Source organism: Lutjanus erythropterus, chromosome 10 (assembly GCF_056507025.1).
Source record: "Lutjanus erythropterus isolate fLutEry1 chromosome 10, fLutEry1.hap2, whole genome shotgun sequence".
In the NCBI taxonomy this organism is placed as follows: Eukaryota; Metazoa; Chordata; class Actinopteri; order Lutjaniformes; family Lutjanidae; genus Lutjanus; species Lutjanus erythropterus.
Window position 1 is genome coordinate 22,307,559 of NC_139326.1, and position 15,509 is coordinate 22,323,067.

The 15,509-nt window shown below is 39.3% G+C and overlaps 2 protein-coding genes across 3 annotated transcripts; both read right to left on the reverse strand.

Annotated features, from left to right (window-relative positions):
- Positions 1-325: 325 nt before the first annotated feature.
- On the reverse strand, positions 326-1,941 carry gadd45ga (growth arrest and DNA-damage-inducible, gamma a). Of its 2 annotated transcripts, XM_084728687.1 has the most exons (4): positions 1,784-1,941; positions 1,571-1,672; positions 1,249-1,459; positions 326-1,122 (listed from the first exon to the last, which is right to left on the reverse strand). In XM_084728687.1, the coding sequence occupies exons 1-4, from the start codon at positions 1,834-1,836 to the stop codon at positions 1,009-1,011; spliced, it is 480 nt and encodes a 159-aa protein (XP_084584813.1). In that variant the 5' UTR covers positions 1,837-1,941; the 3' UTR covers positions 326-1,008. The 2 variants fall into 2 exon arrangements, with proteins under 2 accessions (XP_084584813.1, XP_084584812.1); XM_084728686.1 differs by having other exon boundaries at positions 326-1,459.
- A 5,455-nt stretch (positions 1,942-7,396) lies between these two features.
- Positions 7,397-14,631, reverse strand: creb3l3l (cAMP responsive element binding protein 3-like 3 like). Its single transcript, XM_084728688.1, has 10 exons — positions 14,478-14,631; positions 12,556-12,696; positions 11,945-12,338; positions 11,657-11,766; positions 11,438-11,530; positions 10,939-11,045; positions 10,112-10,180; positions 9,918-10,002; positions 9,707-9,800; positions 7,397-9,079 (listed from the first exon to the last, which is right to left on the reverse strand). Exons 2-10 carry the CDS (start codon positions 12,694-12,696, stop codon positions 8,673-8,675), a joined length of 1,500 nt encoding a protein of 499 aa, XP_084584814.1. The 5' UTR covers positions 14,478-14,631; the 3' UTR covers positions 7,397-8,672.
- Positions 14,632-15,509: the final 878 nt, after the last annotated feature.

The window sequence follows — 15,509 nt, forward strand, 5'->3', positions numbered from 1 at the left end:
TTTCCTGCAAGCCCCCCAACCTCGGCCTCGATTCTGGCTGCAGCAATTGTGCAAGCTGTCACACAAAGCAGCTGGTCTACGAGCAGTAAGTGATCAGAGCACAAGCATCATTATGTTGCAACTACTTTTTGTCTATTTAATCTCTCTCACAACCACCCAACCTTCCGTCTTCCACCCACAGTTTAATCTTTACTACTTCTCTTTTACTTGGTAACTGATGTCATGCAACACTTCCTGATACTTCATTTCCCACTCTGTTGCAGCTTAGCTAACCTCAGCTTTGTGTCAATGTTAAAGAGAAATAACAATTATGACAAGAGATGGATGAGTTTGATTTCAAATGTTTATTCACAAATCATTAAAAATCAGTACAATTCAAATAAATATTGCATTGCTTTGTCTGCATATTTGAAAGTAAAAATAGTCCATGAACAAGTGTCACAGGTACAGACACAGCTCAAACCAGGATTTGCAAGCAAAGTCTCTGCTTATTCCAAGAACATCCTGTCGGCTGCACCATTAAAGAAAAAGTCCAGACATTTTCAGATACCCTCTTCCGGACCCACATCCTCTTTGTTCCCCTCTGTTGAGATTCAGTCCAGCCTCTGTACTTTCATATGTCCATGTCTTGCACAGTCTCCATCTCTGCGCCCTCAGTTCCCCTGTTGCCTTTTATCTAGGGCAGCAGTAACTGGGTCAAACCTTAGCATCTTTTCATGCACTATGCAGCACAGTCCAAAAATCATCCTCAGTGTCCATAAGGCTTTGTCAGTGTCCACTCGACCCGGTCCACACTTGACCTCTGAACTCGAGCCCCTTTCCTCAGGGTAATCCAGACCCAAAGCGCTGACCCAGAATGCACCGGAAGCTGTTGCAGGAGGGTTACAGCCACTTTTACAGCCTCTTAATCCAGACATGTGAGGCAGAAAGGCTCCCCACAGCTGAGGCTCAGCTCCTTGACTTTCTTTTCATCATCTTCATCATAATGTGAAGCAGTGGGATGTCACTTCAGCGCTCTGGGAGTGTGATGGCGGGGACCCAGTCGTACACACTGCGGCTCTCCTCACAGAACAGGCTCAGTTTGTCCAGAGCAGGGTCTTTCCATGGGTTTGCACTGGGGCTCTGGAATAAAAAAGGAGGAGATGTTGAGAATTTGCAGACATGCAGTAACCAGGCAGACAGAGGAATGATGCATGCATGATTCACTGGCTGAGTGGCTGTGTGGGTGCTCCAGGCATGGGAACGTACCGTGACAAGAATGCAATGCGCGTCCTTGGGCTCGCCACTCTCGTCTGCACCCACGAGGTCGGCCAGGCGCTCGATGTCATTGACGCGCACCACGTTGATGTCGTTGTCGAAGCAGAACGCCTGGATGAGCGTGAAGTGGATCTGAAGAGCGATGTCACACTCGTACTCCTCATCTGTGGCGAGGACGCAGAATGCCACGCTGTCTGGGTCACTGTGTAAAGCAGGAGAAAGCTGGTCAGAGCGATATTCTCTCATGCTCGTGCGTAAAATTAAAACAGCATGCCAAACTGCGGTTGAAAATGTCACGGATTGTTATACTTACACATTCATGACTTTGGCGGATTCGTAAACTCCAACTGTGAGGTAGTCCTGCTTCTTAGCAGCGACCAGCAGCTCCTCCAGGGCTGCGCCTGCACTTTGCACCCTTCACAAAGAAAAATACACATCATCAGGTCGCTGTCCACATTTTCACAAACAGGTGAAAGCATCAAACAAGCAGCTTGATTCATGTTGAATCCGTGCGTAAAATACCTACCTATCTGCGTTTTCCATTGTGTTCTCTTGTCCGTGGATCTCTTCCAGAGTCATAGTTATAATCCAAAGCGCGATCGGTGTTCAGCAGTGAACAGAAAAGGCTGTGTGTCTCTGTATGTAGTCTCTGTTGCGTTATTCTGAGCTCGGAACAGGCTGTGGGTGGATTTATAGCGGCTCAGCGTAGTTTCTCGGCAAGGGGCGGTCTTTTCCGCTCCTGCCTCCTACCATTGGCTCAGAGCAGCCGGGGAAGAGGAAAGCAAAAGTCCCCAGGCATGTTGACAACCCCACGTGGGGCAAGATTACAAGCTTTCAAGAAATCCCCCCTCCTACCCACCCTTCACCGATTCCTCCTTACCTTGTCAACATCCAACATCACCACAGAGAACAAAACTAAAAGTCCTGTTGACGATGGACTTTCAGAGAAAGAGTTTACTTACACAACAAGGCTTGAAGCCACTGTGGGTTCAGCTGACCTCCTGAATATATCACACTACAGTAAATAATATTCTGCCATTACATGTTTATTACCCAAATTTATATACGTGCTTATAAATCATGTGATATTGCACACAATTTTTTTTACTTTAAAAAGTCAGTGTTCGGACTGCCTTAAGATTAAGTTGGTTGAATTTGGAATGACAGGTTGAGGTCATTTTGAAATATTCCAAACAAATAAACTTCTAGTCAAAAAGACTTGATACGAATGATGTTCTAAAACAAATCAAATTTTTCCTTAACAGTATTGATTCTGATACCTGAACTTTGCACATCATTTGATACCGAGTACTGATCTGATACCAGTGTGCCAAAAATATATGTCATTTTTAATATTATATTTTAACAGCTGTATACTACTGACCCTGTATGGATGTGATATCATTGATCTGGCTCAGGTTAAACCTTTTGTAAAACATGAAGAAATACATACAGAGAATGAATAAAATGTCAGAATGGTGTACAGGACATAGCTGGGAAGTAATCAGGTCCAGTTTCAGTGGTTAAGAAAATACATGCAAATGGTATTGGATTGGTGCATAGAATTACATACTCACTGATACCAATACCAGCATTTTAGGCAGTATCAGAGAAACAACCCTACCTGACTGTGAAAAAAGCAACCATGATTTATCTGCAAGTGTACTGGAAATACAGTATTTGTCAACAATAAAGTCTTCATAGTCAATAAATGATCAAATTGGAATCACAGTAAATTGCAGTCAATCAATAAAGCAACCCGTATGTCTTCCCTGTTGTTCCAGCTTACAAAAAATGTGATAAAATGTAAAGTATTCTATTCCATCTTTTGTTAAGGACCCCTTACAACCCACTCAAGACCCCCTGTTTGAAAACCACTGACGTACAGTTCACTTACTCATTCAGCTCATTATTTCAAGTCAAAAGACTTCAAGTTAGAAGAGCTCATCTTTGCAAGTCCTAAAACTAATAACTCAAAATTTTAAATTATCTTAACTTGCATATTTAACTGAAGTTACTGAGAAAAGATTAGTCGATCTCACTAAATTCCTGTTTTGTTTTTTGTTTTTGTTTTTTGTACAGTGTATGATGATCACAGGTAGTTTATTCACCTGTTATTTTCATCAGTGAATACAGTAACTCTGTCTCGTGTTTGCTAGTTATATAATTGTTATGCCCAAGTGATGTTTTCTCATGCCAGTTATAAAACCAGTGGGCACAGCAGACCGGTACCTCTCAGACAGGTGATAATGTAACTGAATACGAAGATATTCCTATTCTGTGGGTGAAGCAGCGGTGGAACAAGTACTAATGACTGTACTCCATGATAAACTCCGGAACAGTCTTCAAAGAACTGGACTTCCCCAGCGTGGGGAATCACTGGCGCTGTTATATTTAGCCCATCCAAACTTTCCCTGCCGCAGTCTAGCCTCTCCATGCCCTTAATAAACAGCTTGTTGATTGTTCACCTGCGCACGCTGCATCCCATCAATCTGTTACTCAACTGTGTTTACTGTCTGCGCTGCCTGGTAGTTACAGAACTGCAGCCTGTCCTGACCCACATAGGGAGGAGATTTCTTGGTGTCGTTCTGGAGGAGTGACCAAACAGCTTGTGGCCGGCACACGCCAGTTTTTTTTTTGTTCGCCCAATGAAAAGGAAGCTTAATTGCCAGTCTGACTTGACGCGTGTCGTTAAAAAGGACGACTTTTGTGTCACAACAATACTCACGTCCTCCACCTGCCCCCGGCCCTTTCATGGGGCTGGGGGATGTGTGTGTGTGTGTGTGTGTGTGTGTGTGTTTTAATTACCCCACTCCATTCAGGACCCTGCGGCAGATGCCCGACAGATGCGTGCCCCCCTCCCGCACAGCGCCACGTGCCGCGGCCAGTGGTGTATAGAGGCCAGTTTATCTTATCGGTGACTGCATGTGTTTACATTCAACATCAGTCGCTTCTCAGACAGATGCTGAAGACTGGATGTTTACACGCTGTTGTTGCTGGTCTTGTCTTGACTTGAAAATTGCATCTACTAATATATAAATATTTGTTGTAGGTCCATCAAGGGATGATGATCCTACAACAACTCTTACTATAGTAAGAGTACTTAATTTAGCATACATGAACAGTGTTGTAAAAAGTACCCAAAAGTCATACTTAAATTGGTAAAAGAAAACATGTTGTGCTAAAATATTATTTTATTACAAGTGAAAGTTACCCATACAATGGTACTTGAGTAAAAGTCTGTAAGTATCTGGTATTAAATGTAGGGGAGACCGGGGACAATTGTAACATACTTAATTCCTCCAATCAGAAACAAGGTAAAGGCTGCAGCAAACTCACAGCCTCGGTATGTAGGATGAACGCTCTACCAACTGAGCAACCAGGCCACCAAAACAGCTTCAGTTTGAATCAGTTCACTTTGCTAGCCATAATGTATTTTTCAAAATAGTTTGTCGTGTCCATGGTTCATCTCCGACTTGCAAAGAGGCTCTCAGGAAGTGACGTGACACATGCCGAGCAGTGCATCTGAAAAGATACATAACACTGTTTGCACATGACCAAACCGCTAACATTTGTCTTGCTAGCTAGCATATGAGATTTTATGATGGCTGCAAGATTGGGGGCAGTTGTAACGCTGTTACATGGCCCAGCATAAGCACTTTGTTTGTCTGTGTAGACATATTTTTCTCATAGAAAATTGCCACATTTCACTACATATAAATGTGAAATTGCTTTTAAATCAGTTCAAATAAATAAAATCCAGTTACCACTATTGTAGCTGCCCCGTTTTCTGCAAAAGTAGAAACAGACTTTTGCTTTGAATGCATATGGAGCCGGACATCTAAAATAATTTAAACCATTTAGGGTATCTGTAGACCACAGAAGTATACATATGCATAAAACAGACATGCTCAAGTAAAGTTGGCCTACAAGTACCAGGAATTTGTACTTGCGTACAGTTTTGAGTAAATGTATTTAGTCACATTCCACCCCTGCATATAAATCAGTTAGACAAATTATAAAACTTCAAAAGTTATTATGAAGAAAACAGGCCCCCTTAGCTCATAATAATACCACAAATAGGGGTACAAATACCACAAAGTGGGCCCTCTGTCTTTTGACATTTTGTTTTCTTGTTAAATGATGACTCAGTTAACAATTCACTCTGACATTTGTTTGAATGCAAATGAAGGTGCCCACACAATTACCGCATGACCTTTAACCTAATCTGCACCATCCACAGAGCGCTCAGAGTCAGAAATCTGGACCGACACCGCCACCTGCTGGTCGTTCAGAGACCGTGACCTTTTCCCTCCTACATGACTAGTCTCAACATGTTGAATAAGCCTATGACTCATGACTCCAACCTCACACATGTGAGTCACCAGCCAGTTCCTATATGTTGTTATTCCCCAACAGCTGACCCAACAGACAAATACTGTTTGCCAGCTATGGAGCATGGATGTCAACAGGGGAAAAACAAAAAGAAAAACAACAAGACTCAATAAAATACTTAATGTCCTTATCAATATGGTTGATTTGAAGTTTGACAGGACAGAAAAAAGACAAAAATAATTAAACCACTCACTCATACAGCGCAAAACACAATTTATATAGCATAAAACAGATAATATCCAACCCACACAATAATCATAAAAGTATAAATAATGAATCAATGGGTGAAATAAAATCCAGAAGAGTCTGAGTGGACAGAATTTAAACTTGAATTGATAATGTGATTAGAACATCCTCAAAATGTTCTTTTCATTTAAAATAAATCCAGTGCACTCTGATAAACAAGCTTAGACAACTTGTTATAACTGGAACCTGTTGGACAGCTCTGAATGCAGTAAATAGTTTGGCTCAGAGCATGGGGGAAATCCCGGTCAGCTGTGAAAATCCCAATGGAGGATAAATTAAACATGACCCTGAGCAAAGTACCTAACTCCTCAAAACTATGGTGGTTAGAAGCTGTGCTAAACACTTCCAGACTGTGGTTGGACTAGTAGCTCCAGATTTGTATTTTGTCTGGATAGGGCAGAGGTAAATTTAATTGTAATTTAATATATGAACACAGTAATGAATGTTTTGCCTTGTTGCATCTCTTATGTATGGTAAATGTGTTCCTACAGGTACAAACGTATCCTGCAATATGTGGGAATGTATTGTTTTTATAGTTATATAGTTTTATAATTGTCATTATATAGTGCTTTATTTTTCTGTCTGTTTTGGATATTGTTTTGTTATTGTCTAATTGTTTTGTTTTTGTTTTTGTTTTTTTAATGCACATGGGGAATGTGATTGGTTGCAGACAAATAACCACTCCCTGTTTAAAATGGCTTGTCATTGACACAAACTACTTGTCTGATGAAGGTTTCGTACCAAAATCTTACAAATAAATGTTAGATTGAAAGTAAGACAGTGTGTGGGAGCTCTATTGCAAATTTCTGATGATTTTTCTGTTGAAACGTCACTAAAATAGCACTGTAGGACTTTCTTTGATAAAGAAAGATTATGCAAACTGAGAAGACAAATAAGCAATCTTACTAAGTACATAAGTATCCACACAAATGTATATTCACAAATATGTGGACAAAACAAAATATATGATCTCACAATGGGCTTTCTTTGAGAAACAGTAATACATATTTTTCACTATTCTCTGACATCTTATGGACCAAAAAATCAAATAATTAATCAAGAAAAACTTATCTTTAGTTGTAGCCCTAATTTCAATGGTCAATAGCCTCCTGAAGTTGAAAGCATTGACATATACAGTATAAAGCAGTGGTGCCCAAACCTGGTCCTCAGGGACCCCTGTCCTGCATGTTTTAGTTGTTTCCCTGCTCCAACACACCTGATTCAAATGATCAGCTCATCATCAAGGCTCTGCAGAAGCCTGACAACAGCCTTATCATTTGAATCAGGTGTGTTGGAGCAGGGAAACATCTAAAACATGCAGGACAGTGGGCCCTGAGGACCAGGGTTGGGCACCACTGGTATAAAGAAATGGACAACATGACAGTTCCCCAAAAGTGAAGCCAAAATCTCACCCTGGTGGCTGGCTGCTGGCTCTGCTTCTATTTTTAGTCTTCTATTCCTTCGTCAATAACACTGATGAAGAAAAACTTTTGAGACATTCTGATTTATAAAAAGTTTATTATAGAGGTCCAGACATGTCTTATACATAAAGAGTTCAAATGTACAGAAGAGCTACAATCATATAAGCCTATTTACATTCCCTTCTTGGACTACGTCAAATGTCAGTGCATTTGTTCAACATGATCAACATTTAAAATCTCATTGATTATAACAAAAAAACAGTTCCAATACCATTTAGATTCCATGTATTTTTAACAGTAACATAAGAATTACACAAAAAAAGAACAAAAATGCCTCACTGACAAAACAGGTCATTACATTTTTGAGTATATTTTACTGCAACACGGTTTACTGAGCAAATATATCAAACCCCTTGTTCTGTGCACATTTCAGAAATGTTTATAAAGGTAAGAACTGTCCAGTGGAGGGGAAAACATGGAGCTCAAGGGGTTAGCTAACAATGACAAAGTCAAAGGTTCAGCATCTTGTTTTATACTTTGCAGACATTATTTTTGTTTGTTTTACTGTACAACATAAAAACAAAGCATTCCAAAATTAAAAAGGAGCATGGATACCCTTGTTACAAGGGAAATACTAACAAACTTTACAAGTCCTCTAAAATGGCCAAATGTCCTGCAATGGCTTAAGCATTACGGTGGTCAACCACTTTGATCAAGCTTTATGAGAATCAAGCAGCCTATCGTCTACTATGCAATGGATGTTTCTGGCTAGTTTGCTGTGGACTAACTTCTCTTCACAATAATAATTTACTATGAGAGAGTCTCTCATGAGCAGCTTATGTGGTCATCTAGATCAAACAGACCACAGTCAAACAAAACTCTCCCTAGAATTTGGCGATAAATAATAATGCCATCAAGTAGTGCCTCTTTTGAAGCAATCTACTGCCAGTTCTTTATAAATTTTATTGTGGTGATGCTCACAAATTTACAAATTTTGGTCATTAGCACCACTTTGTACAATAAGTTAAGAGCCCTAAAATGGTGTTTGGCCTCCAGTAAAGCAAGCATGTGTATTACCATCTTTAGGTAGCTCACCCTGCTGAAATAGGGAAATCTCTCCAGTTCTTTTTGACCACTGGAACAAGGAAGTCAGTAAAAAGTGCAAATAAAATAACAGTAGTACATCAGAGGGTTGTAAGAGGGGAAAGGCGGGGACAGACTGATGATATATCTTGATAATTACTGGTATTTTCCCTTCCTCCGTGTATTAGTCTAAGTTTAAGCTTCCCTCTGCTACCTATAACATTAAGAATATGGCTCCCTCTGCTGGTCATATTGATCAACATCTTCCTACTACATCTCATCTGAGCGGTGCTGCTGTAATATGACAGACGGTGGGTTCCGGTCTATCCAGTTATCCTTAGATCCTGTGACCTCATACGCCACGGCAGAGGCCACTGCAGAATCGATGGATCCTTCCTTTAAGGCCCCTACTCCACCAGCCGGCCCCGATGTCATCTCTGCAGCCTGATTGGGACTGGGGAAGTCTGCCGATGAGTTGCTGTTGACTCCTGTTTCCGAGTCTGGCTGCTCCACCCTCTGGAAGTCAGGGGTGTGATTCTTCTGACCACCAGCAAAGATGGCTTTAGCATTCTCCACCTCAGGCAGTAAGACAATCTCGTCCTCTTCAGGGTAGGGCTCAAGGTAGGACATGGCATCAGTGCTTTCCTGTGGCACTGAGCGCAAGGTCCGGGAGATGACTGCAATGATGAAGGAAAAACAAAAGCTGAGCCAATAAAGCTGAGAATTTCATGTAATCTCACAAAGATAACATGAATAAAACAGAGTTATACTGGTTAGTGGTCAGTGAAGCTACTCACTTGAAAATAGATTAATGTATTTACTAGTGATGTAGCCAACTACACGGGAATGCTGATTGAATGAATAACTTTTTGTGGCACTTCCTATGTTGATATAAACAATGGAACTGAGTTGTGAGTATTTGAACAGTCTTATTTGATGATTATGTTATCCTTTGGCTTCTGTTTACAACTTCAAATAAAACTCAGGTTTTAATTGCTACTTTGAAACCTGTCTAGTATCTTTAAGGCAATATTGTGTTTTACACCTAACTGTAGATTACAGGGAATTTCAAAATTGAGAAAATAATCCCACTTTAGATCATGATTCTGATAATATTTTTGGCCAGACTATGTTATCATACTATGTATTTTGACCACTCCTATGTGATGTAGACTGCTAGTACACAATGAGAAGACATGCTGCCTTGATCCATTATATGACATGAGACAAAAGACATGACAAAAGACAAAGCAAGAAAGGTTGATACAACAAGGGACAGACTTTTTTATTTAGAGGTAACTTACTGGAAGACGGTGTGTAGAGCTCCTTCTGTTCTGTGTTTTTGCCAAATGGATTGACTGACGGGAAGATGATGAGACAGAAAGAGAGCAGGAACACCTGGAGGGCAAAGCCAAGGAGAGAGTGAGGAAAACATACTGCAGCACGACAAAGATGCTGACACATAATCTGATAAATATGATCGGGAGAGAAAAAGAAGTAAGTCAACAAATTCACCATAACACAAGTGCTGGTTGTGCTGGCCTTCATGGTCGACATCTTCACCATTGCCTGCAGTTTCCTCAGTTGCTCTATCAAGGAGCTGTGAGGAACAAGAGGACAAGTTTACTGTAAGAGATACCCATGGATTCAGAAACACTTTCAAGATGTTATTACTTATTAATGTGGTAGAAATATCTCAGAGTTCTTACATGTTCTGTTTCTGAAGCATTTGGACTTTCTTCTGTAGTTCCAGGTTGTGTGCAGTACAGATGGCAACCCTGTGGTAGACAATGATTCAGTATATTTACTAAAATATCAATTTGAGTATTTGACAAACCCTAATCAACAATGGAAATTAAAAGACATCCAATAAATCACTGCATTTTACTGTACTTCTTAAAACTTTGTTTCTCACTGCAGCTGGTATTTCGTCAGTGTAGGTGAGATTCTTAAATGACTGCAATAGCAACACCAGATGAAACTGTGTGACATCATCTTCAGCACAATAGAAGCACATTGAACAATTATAGTTACGCTTTTCTTTTTAACAAGAAGAATGTCTGCACTCTATCAAAAAACCACAGCGCTGTGCTGCAGGCTGCCTTTTTTGAAATCTGGGTCGAGTGAATAAAAAAAAAATGTGGTCGCAATTTGCAGTCAGTTCCAGTGATGGTTTTGTTTCTTGAAGATATATTTTTTCACTATTATTTGATATTTTATAGACACAACGATTGAGAAAATAATGAAAACAATTGATAGTTGCAGCTCTAGTTGGTTGTGGTGGAGTTCAAACCACAATGATAAAGATGGGGTTTTGAACAAAAATGCGTATTTCAAAACTTAGATATTGTGATACAGTGCACAGAGAGAAACTTCACAGATGTTCTATTTAAGTGCTGATCACATTAGTCTTAAATTATTTAAAATGTACAAGGAACGGGTCCCTGGAGTAAGTGATTATAGGGGGTAATCTGCCTCTGTGTTAAAGAATTTAATTTATCTCTCACTGGTAGAAATGTTGGTGTTTTCATCTCACCTGTTTTCAAGTCCATCAACATACACCTTCTTCTTCTTGCGGCTCTCCTGAGCAGACTGCTTGTTGCGGATCTTCCTCCTGACCCTCTTCAAGGTCCTCTCCTCTGCCTGTTACACAGAAAGGAGTTTTTTTTAACCACTTTGTTGACATGACAGATGGGAATGTGTATATAACAGCCCTCAGCAGCTGTGCCTCAGGAAGACCAAACAGAAGATCTATTTGAATATTCATCAAGAAAAAGTAGGCTATGAAGGCAAAAAAATGAAACGAAATGAAATTGATATCAGACTAGAATATAAGACAAAAATATTCACATATTGCCAGACAACAAAAGAGATTGCACTGTTCAGTTATTGTCCAGTATTTGCTACAAAAATGAACAATAATAATTTTGATGCATCAGCAGCATGTGGTCATTATTATATAAACAATCACCCTACAGTGCTGCTCAGCATCATGAAAAGACCATCACCTCAAGTTAATTTTCAGCATCAATTACCTTTGTGAGAGGCATGTGTGTGGGAATAGTTGCTCCCTCTTTCGACAAAAGCCGCTTCTCCTCCTCGGTGAGCACAATCTCTTGAAACTGGAACTAGAGGGAGAAAAAACAAAGATGTTAAAGCATCTGTTACACGTGTGGTTGTTCAATGAAACAGAAGATGTACAAGAAGCTCACCAATTATGTCACAAACATAAGAAATAAGGACAAAAAACTGACCTGATCTGTCTTTTTGGGATCAGTTGAATCCTGTGTTGAGTCCTCTATGTCCAAAGAGCAGGGCAGCTCGCTAGTGATGTCCTCCTCCATTTCCTCAGTCACCAAGTCGTCTGACACAACAGAAATACATTTGAGTTAAACTTAATCTGTTATTCTGATCTGCTAGGCAAGTAAGGGCCTACATTTGAATGTGCACGAAATCTATTAGTTTTCAAAGGATATCAAGTATCTAACTCTATGAACCTCACAAGTGTCATGAGAATCAGAGAGTTCCTGGACTACACATACCCAGATCAATGAAGACATCTGTATCTGGCTTCTCTGCCCTCACACTCTGCAGGACATCCATGTCCCTGTCGCTGTCTTGCAGCAAAGAGTAGCAATGATCAGCCTTGACTGTTAAGGCCTCCAGGCTCTCTGTTTGCACCTCCCCAGAGACCAGGGTGGGGTCAGAGTGTACAGGGCTGGGCTGGGAGGAGTAGGGACTGTGCACGATATCACTATCACTGCCATGGGGACTCGGGCATCCCAGAAGGTTGTTGTTTCCAACCCCAGTGCTGCTGTCATCAGAGATACCGCTGTCGCTGCCCAAGGGAGAATGAGAGGGACAGATAGTCCCCATTTCGTCCTCTCCTTCTAACAAGCTGGACAGGAAGTCTTCGGTGTCCATACCTGTTAGCATCTGGGAGGAAAAAAAACAGTGTTACAAACATAATGGTGAAGTGTTCAAACCCTTAAGATTTACCCCTACAACTCCATTTGCAGCAAGATTACATAAAGTTTGGAAATACATAACAGCAGCTTTTTGAGCAATGCAAAAATAAAGACGAACAATATAGCTCAATATTGTCTTGGATAGAATCTTAGTTTCTATTTATTCTCTGTGAATGAAATCTTACATCTTGTTCAGACAGCCAGGACTCGATGAGCCCATTCTCATCAGGAAAGAGAGGACCAGTACACCCGCCCTCTCCACCTTGGAACAGCAGCCCAAACAGGTCTGCTCCATCCATGTCTGGAAGGTCTTCAACGACTGACATCTGTAGCAACAAAGCGGTATACCGACCACAGCATTTGTTAAATATCCGTTAACGATGGCATTGATGTTCACGTGCAACATTACTACAAGTATGATGTCATAATGAATATTCAAATTTTGTAATATAGCTTAAATGTAATTTATTGCTCTTAAAGGCTGCATTACAGATTAATAAATTTGTTAATTGATAAATATCCATATATTTTTCAAGACATTTGGCAAAAATACCTGGTTGCTAATGATTGTTTCTGTTTTATACCATTCTAAACTTACATAAATATCTTTAATTTTTTCACTGCTGATTAGGGATGTAGCAATACCTAAAACCCAAGGTAGATTAAAAAAAAAAGTCCATGATATGATAACGCAATTTTAAAAAACATAGGAAAAATGATGACTTCAAAAATGTCCTTTGTTAAATAGTAAATCTGATGTGTACAGCATTTTTTGCTGGTATAAAATTTGTTTTTCCCTTTTCCTTAAAACTTGAACTTGAACTTCCTGGTTTAATAAAATTGAATAAAAGTAGCCAGACATGACATAAACATGTGCAAAAAATGGCATGCATTGTCTTTGGTCATGAATGTTTAAATTACGCATGTACAATTGCAAAACAAAAACAACCAGTCAGTACCAGTCCTTTTAAATAATAAAATTAATATCACATTACATATTGTTACAGTCTGCAGCTACAATATTTAATATATTATTACATCTCTTCTGTTGATCAAACAAAACAAGCAATTTACAAAAGGTCTCCATCTGATGAAATGTAACTACAAATATTGATAATGAAAATAATTGTTAATTGCAGCAGTTAAGCAATACATCTTCAGAAATAATTTCACAATTCTGGCTGACTAAAATTAAGAATGAATACCTCCACTTTCTTGACTATTATTTGACTGCTTATCAGCGATCCTACCACACACCTCAGCTATGACTTAATGTTGGAAAAGTCTAATTTGTCTCACACCAAAAAACTTGCCACGTTATACATTAAGTCAAATGTTGTAGTGAAAATCCCTTGTTTCATTGTCATACTGCTGTACAATCTGTGATGGTGAAATTATGGTAAACACTGAGGATTCCCCTCACACATTAACCTCCATGTGGAGACTGCAGACGCACGTGTATGTTCTGACTGTGAGGAGTTAAATGACCTCAGCGATCTCAATATTTAGGGTGAGGTGCATGAAAATGTTAATAGTTCCCCGCCAATGAGTTAATAACACGCATACAAAAGTGCCATGTAAACAGCTTCATATTGCATCATTTCCACGCTCCCACCATGACCTCATCTTGTTGTGAGCCCCGCCCCCACATGTCTTTGTCATGAGATCTGAATACAAGATCGAGTGTCAAAACAAATAAAGATGTTTAGCCTTTAGTCAATTCCAGGAAAGAACCATTTCTGTGATGACTTAGGTTTAAAAAAAAAGATGAATGCAGATCGGATGCAAAGAGTCTTTACTGTCTTGCAATATAAGAGTATTATCTTGCATCAAAGCCATTCAAGTCACAACCGACCTAGTTAACGTTGCAGTGAATACACACAAACAATATGATTCATGAGCACTGGCTAAAATAAATGCTGCATTTTAGACTTCAATGGCAGAAAGAAAGACATGCCTTAGGCCAACACCGACAAGCTAACCAGCTAGTTAACGTTAGCTTGATAATCCTGTCATGATTCTTAACTGCAAGAGGGCGTGGTGCCTCCTGACATTAAACACACTGAAAAACGTTAAAAATCATTCATACTGACAATAATTCTCTTACCTTTTGATGACAGGAGACAAAATACCATTCGAGTGAGTGTGTCCGAGGGTGTCTTTGGGTTTTTCTGCCTTGCGTTTCGTCAGTTACTACTACCGTCTACAGTCACAGCGCTTCCTACTGAAACCACCTTCCAACAAGGCAAAAATTGCGTCACCACGTAAACCCGGACATGAGTACGTGACCTTCTTGAGTGCTTCTGGGAAGTGTAGTAAAATACCCTTCCACGTACAGTATTGTACTCATGATCGTCTTGCTGGCAAACCTGACCAAATTAATGAAGACTACAACAAAAAACATTTCCTGTACATATTTCTTTTATTTTAGTTATATAATTTAGCAAGAACATAATATTGTTTCAGTCAGTTGTTTTTCCTAAAGCCTATAGCTTTAATTTTAATTTCAGATAACTAAAATGTTTTTTCACAACTAGTTTCAGATTTAAGTTTTGTTTTAGCCAACTATAATAACCTTGCTTAAGTGTTTTGTATGTTGTTATGTAGCACTTAAATACTGGCATCTGTATTACATTGTGATAATATTTAGATGGAAAACACAATAAATTTAATTCACCTTTAGAGTGTATTTAGTGTTAGATTTGTAAAATATACATATAAACTAGACTCGTCATGATAGCAGAATATTAAATTATGCAATAAATACATTTGATACCCCTTTCGATACCACAATATAAAGGGAAAAAAAAGCCCTAGCCACAAAAATAGGATAGACCTTCACATTTATGCTGCTTTACATTTTTTACAGATTTGTGGTACTGCATACTGTATATTTATCATAGCATGTATATTTGTTGTTCCTTGGTTACTTTGTTCTTTTCTCTTTATCTTTATTTATGTTTCTTGAATTTCTAAATCTGTCCTCACTTATTATGTCATTTTTTACTGTCATTCAGAGTGGAAGGCAAAGGGTGAATTTCATTGTATGGGGAACCTTGTTTTTAACTGTGCATTTGACAATAAACACTTTGACATTGGGTTTGTCTTGGCAATTTTTATTCTTTTTCTTATTAATAAC

Coding starts and splice junctions, on each gene's coding strand:
- creb3l3l (XM_084728688.1), bottom strand. CDS start 12,696: ATGTCAGTCGTTGAAGACCTTCCAGACATGGATGGAGCAGACCTGTTT. Junction 12,339..12,555: donor CCTGGCTGTCTGAACAAGAT/GTAAGATTTCAT, acceptor TTTTCCTCCCAG/ATGCTAACAGGTATGGACAC. Junction 11,046..11,437: donor CACACATGCCTCTCACAAAG/GTAATTGATGCT, acceptor TCTGTGTAACAG/GCAGAGGAGAGGACCTTGAA.
- gadd45ga (XM_084728686.1), bottom strand. CDS start 1,836: ATGACTCTGGAAGAGATCCACGGACAAGAGAACACAATGGAAAACGCA. Junction 1,673..1,783: donor ACAATGGAAAACGCAGATAG/GTAGGTATTTTA, acceptor TTCTTTGTGAAG/GGTGCAAAGTGCAGGCGCAG. Junction 1,460..1,570: donor TCCGCCAAAGTCATGAATGT/GTAAGTATAACA, acceptor TGCTTTACACAG/TGACCCAGACAGCGTGGCAT.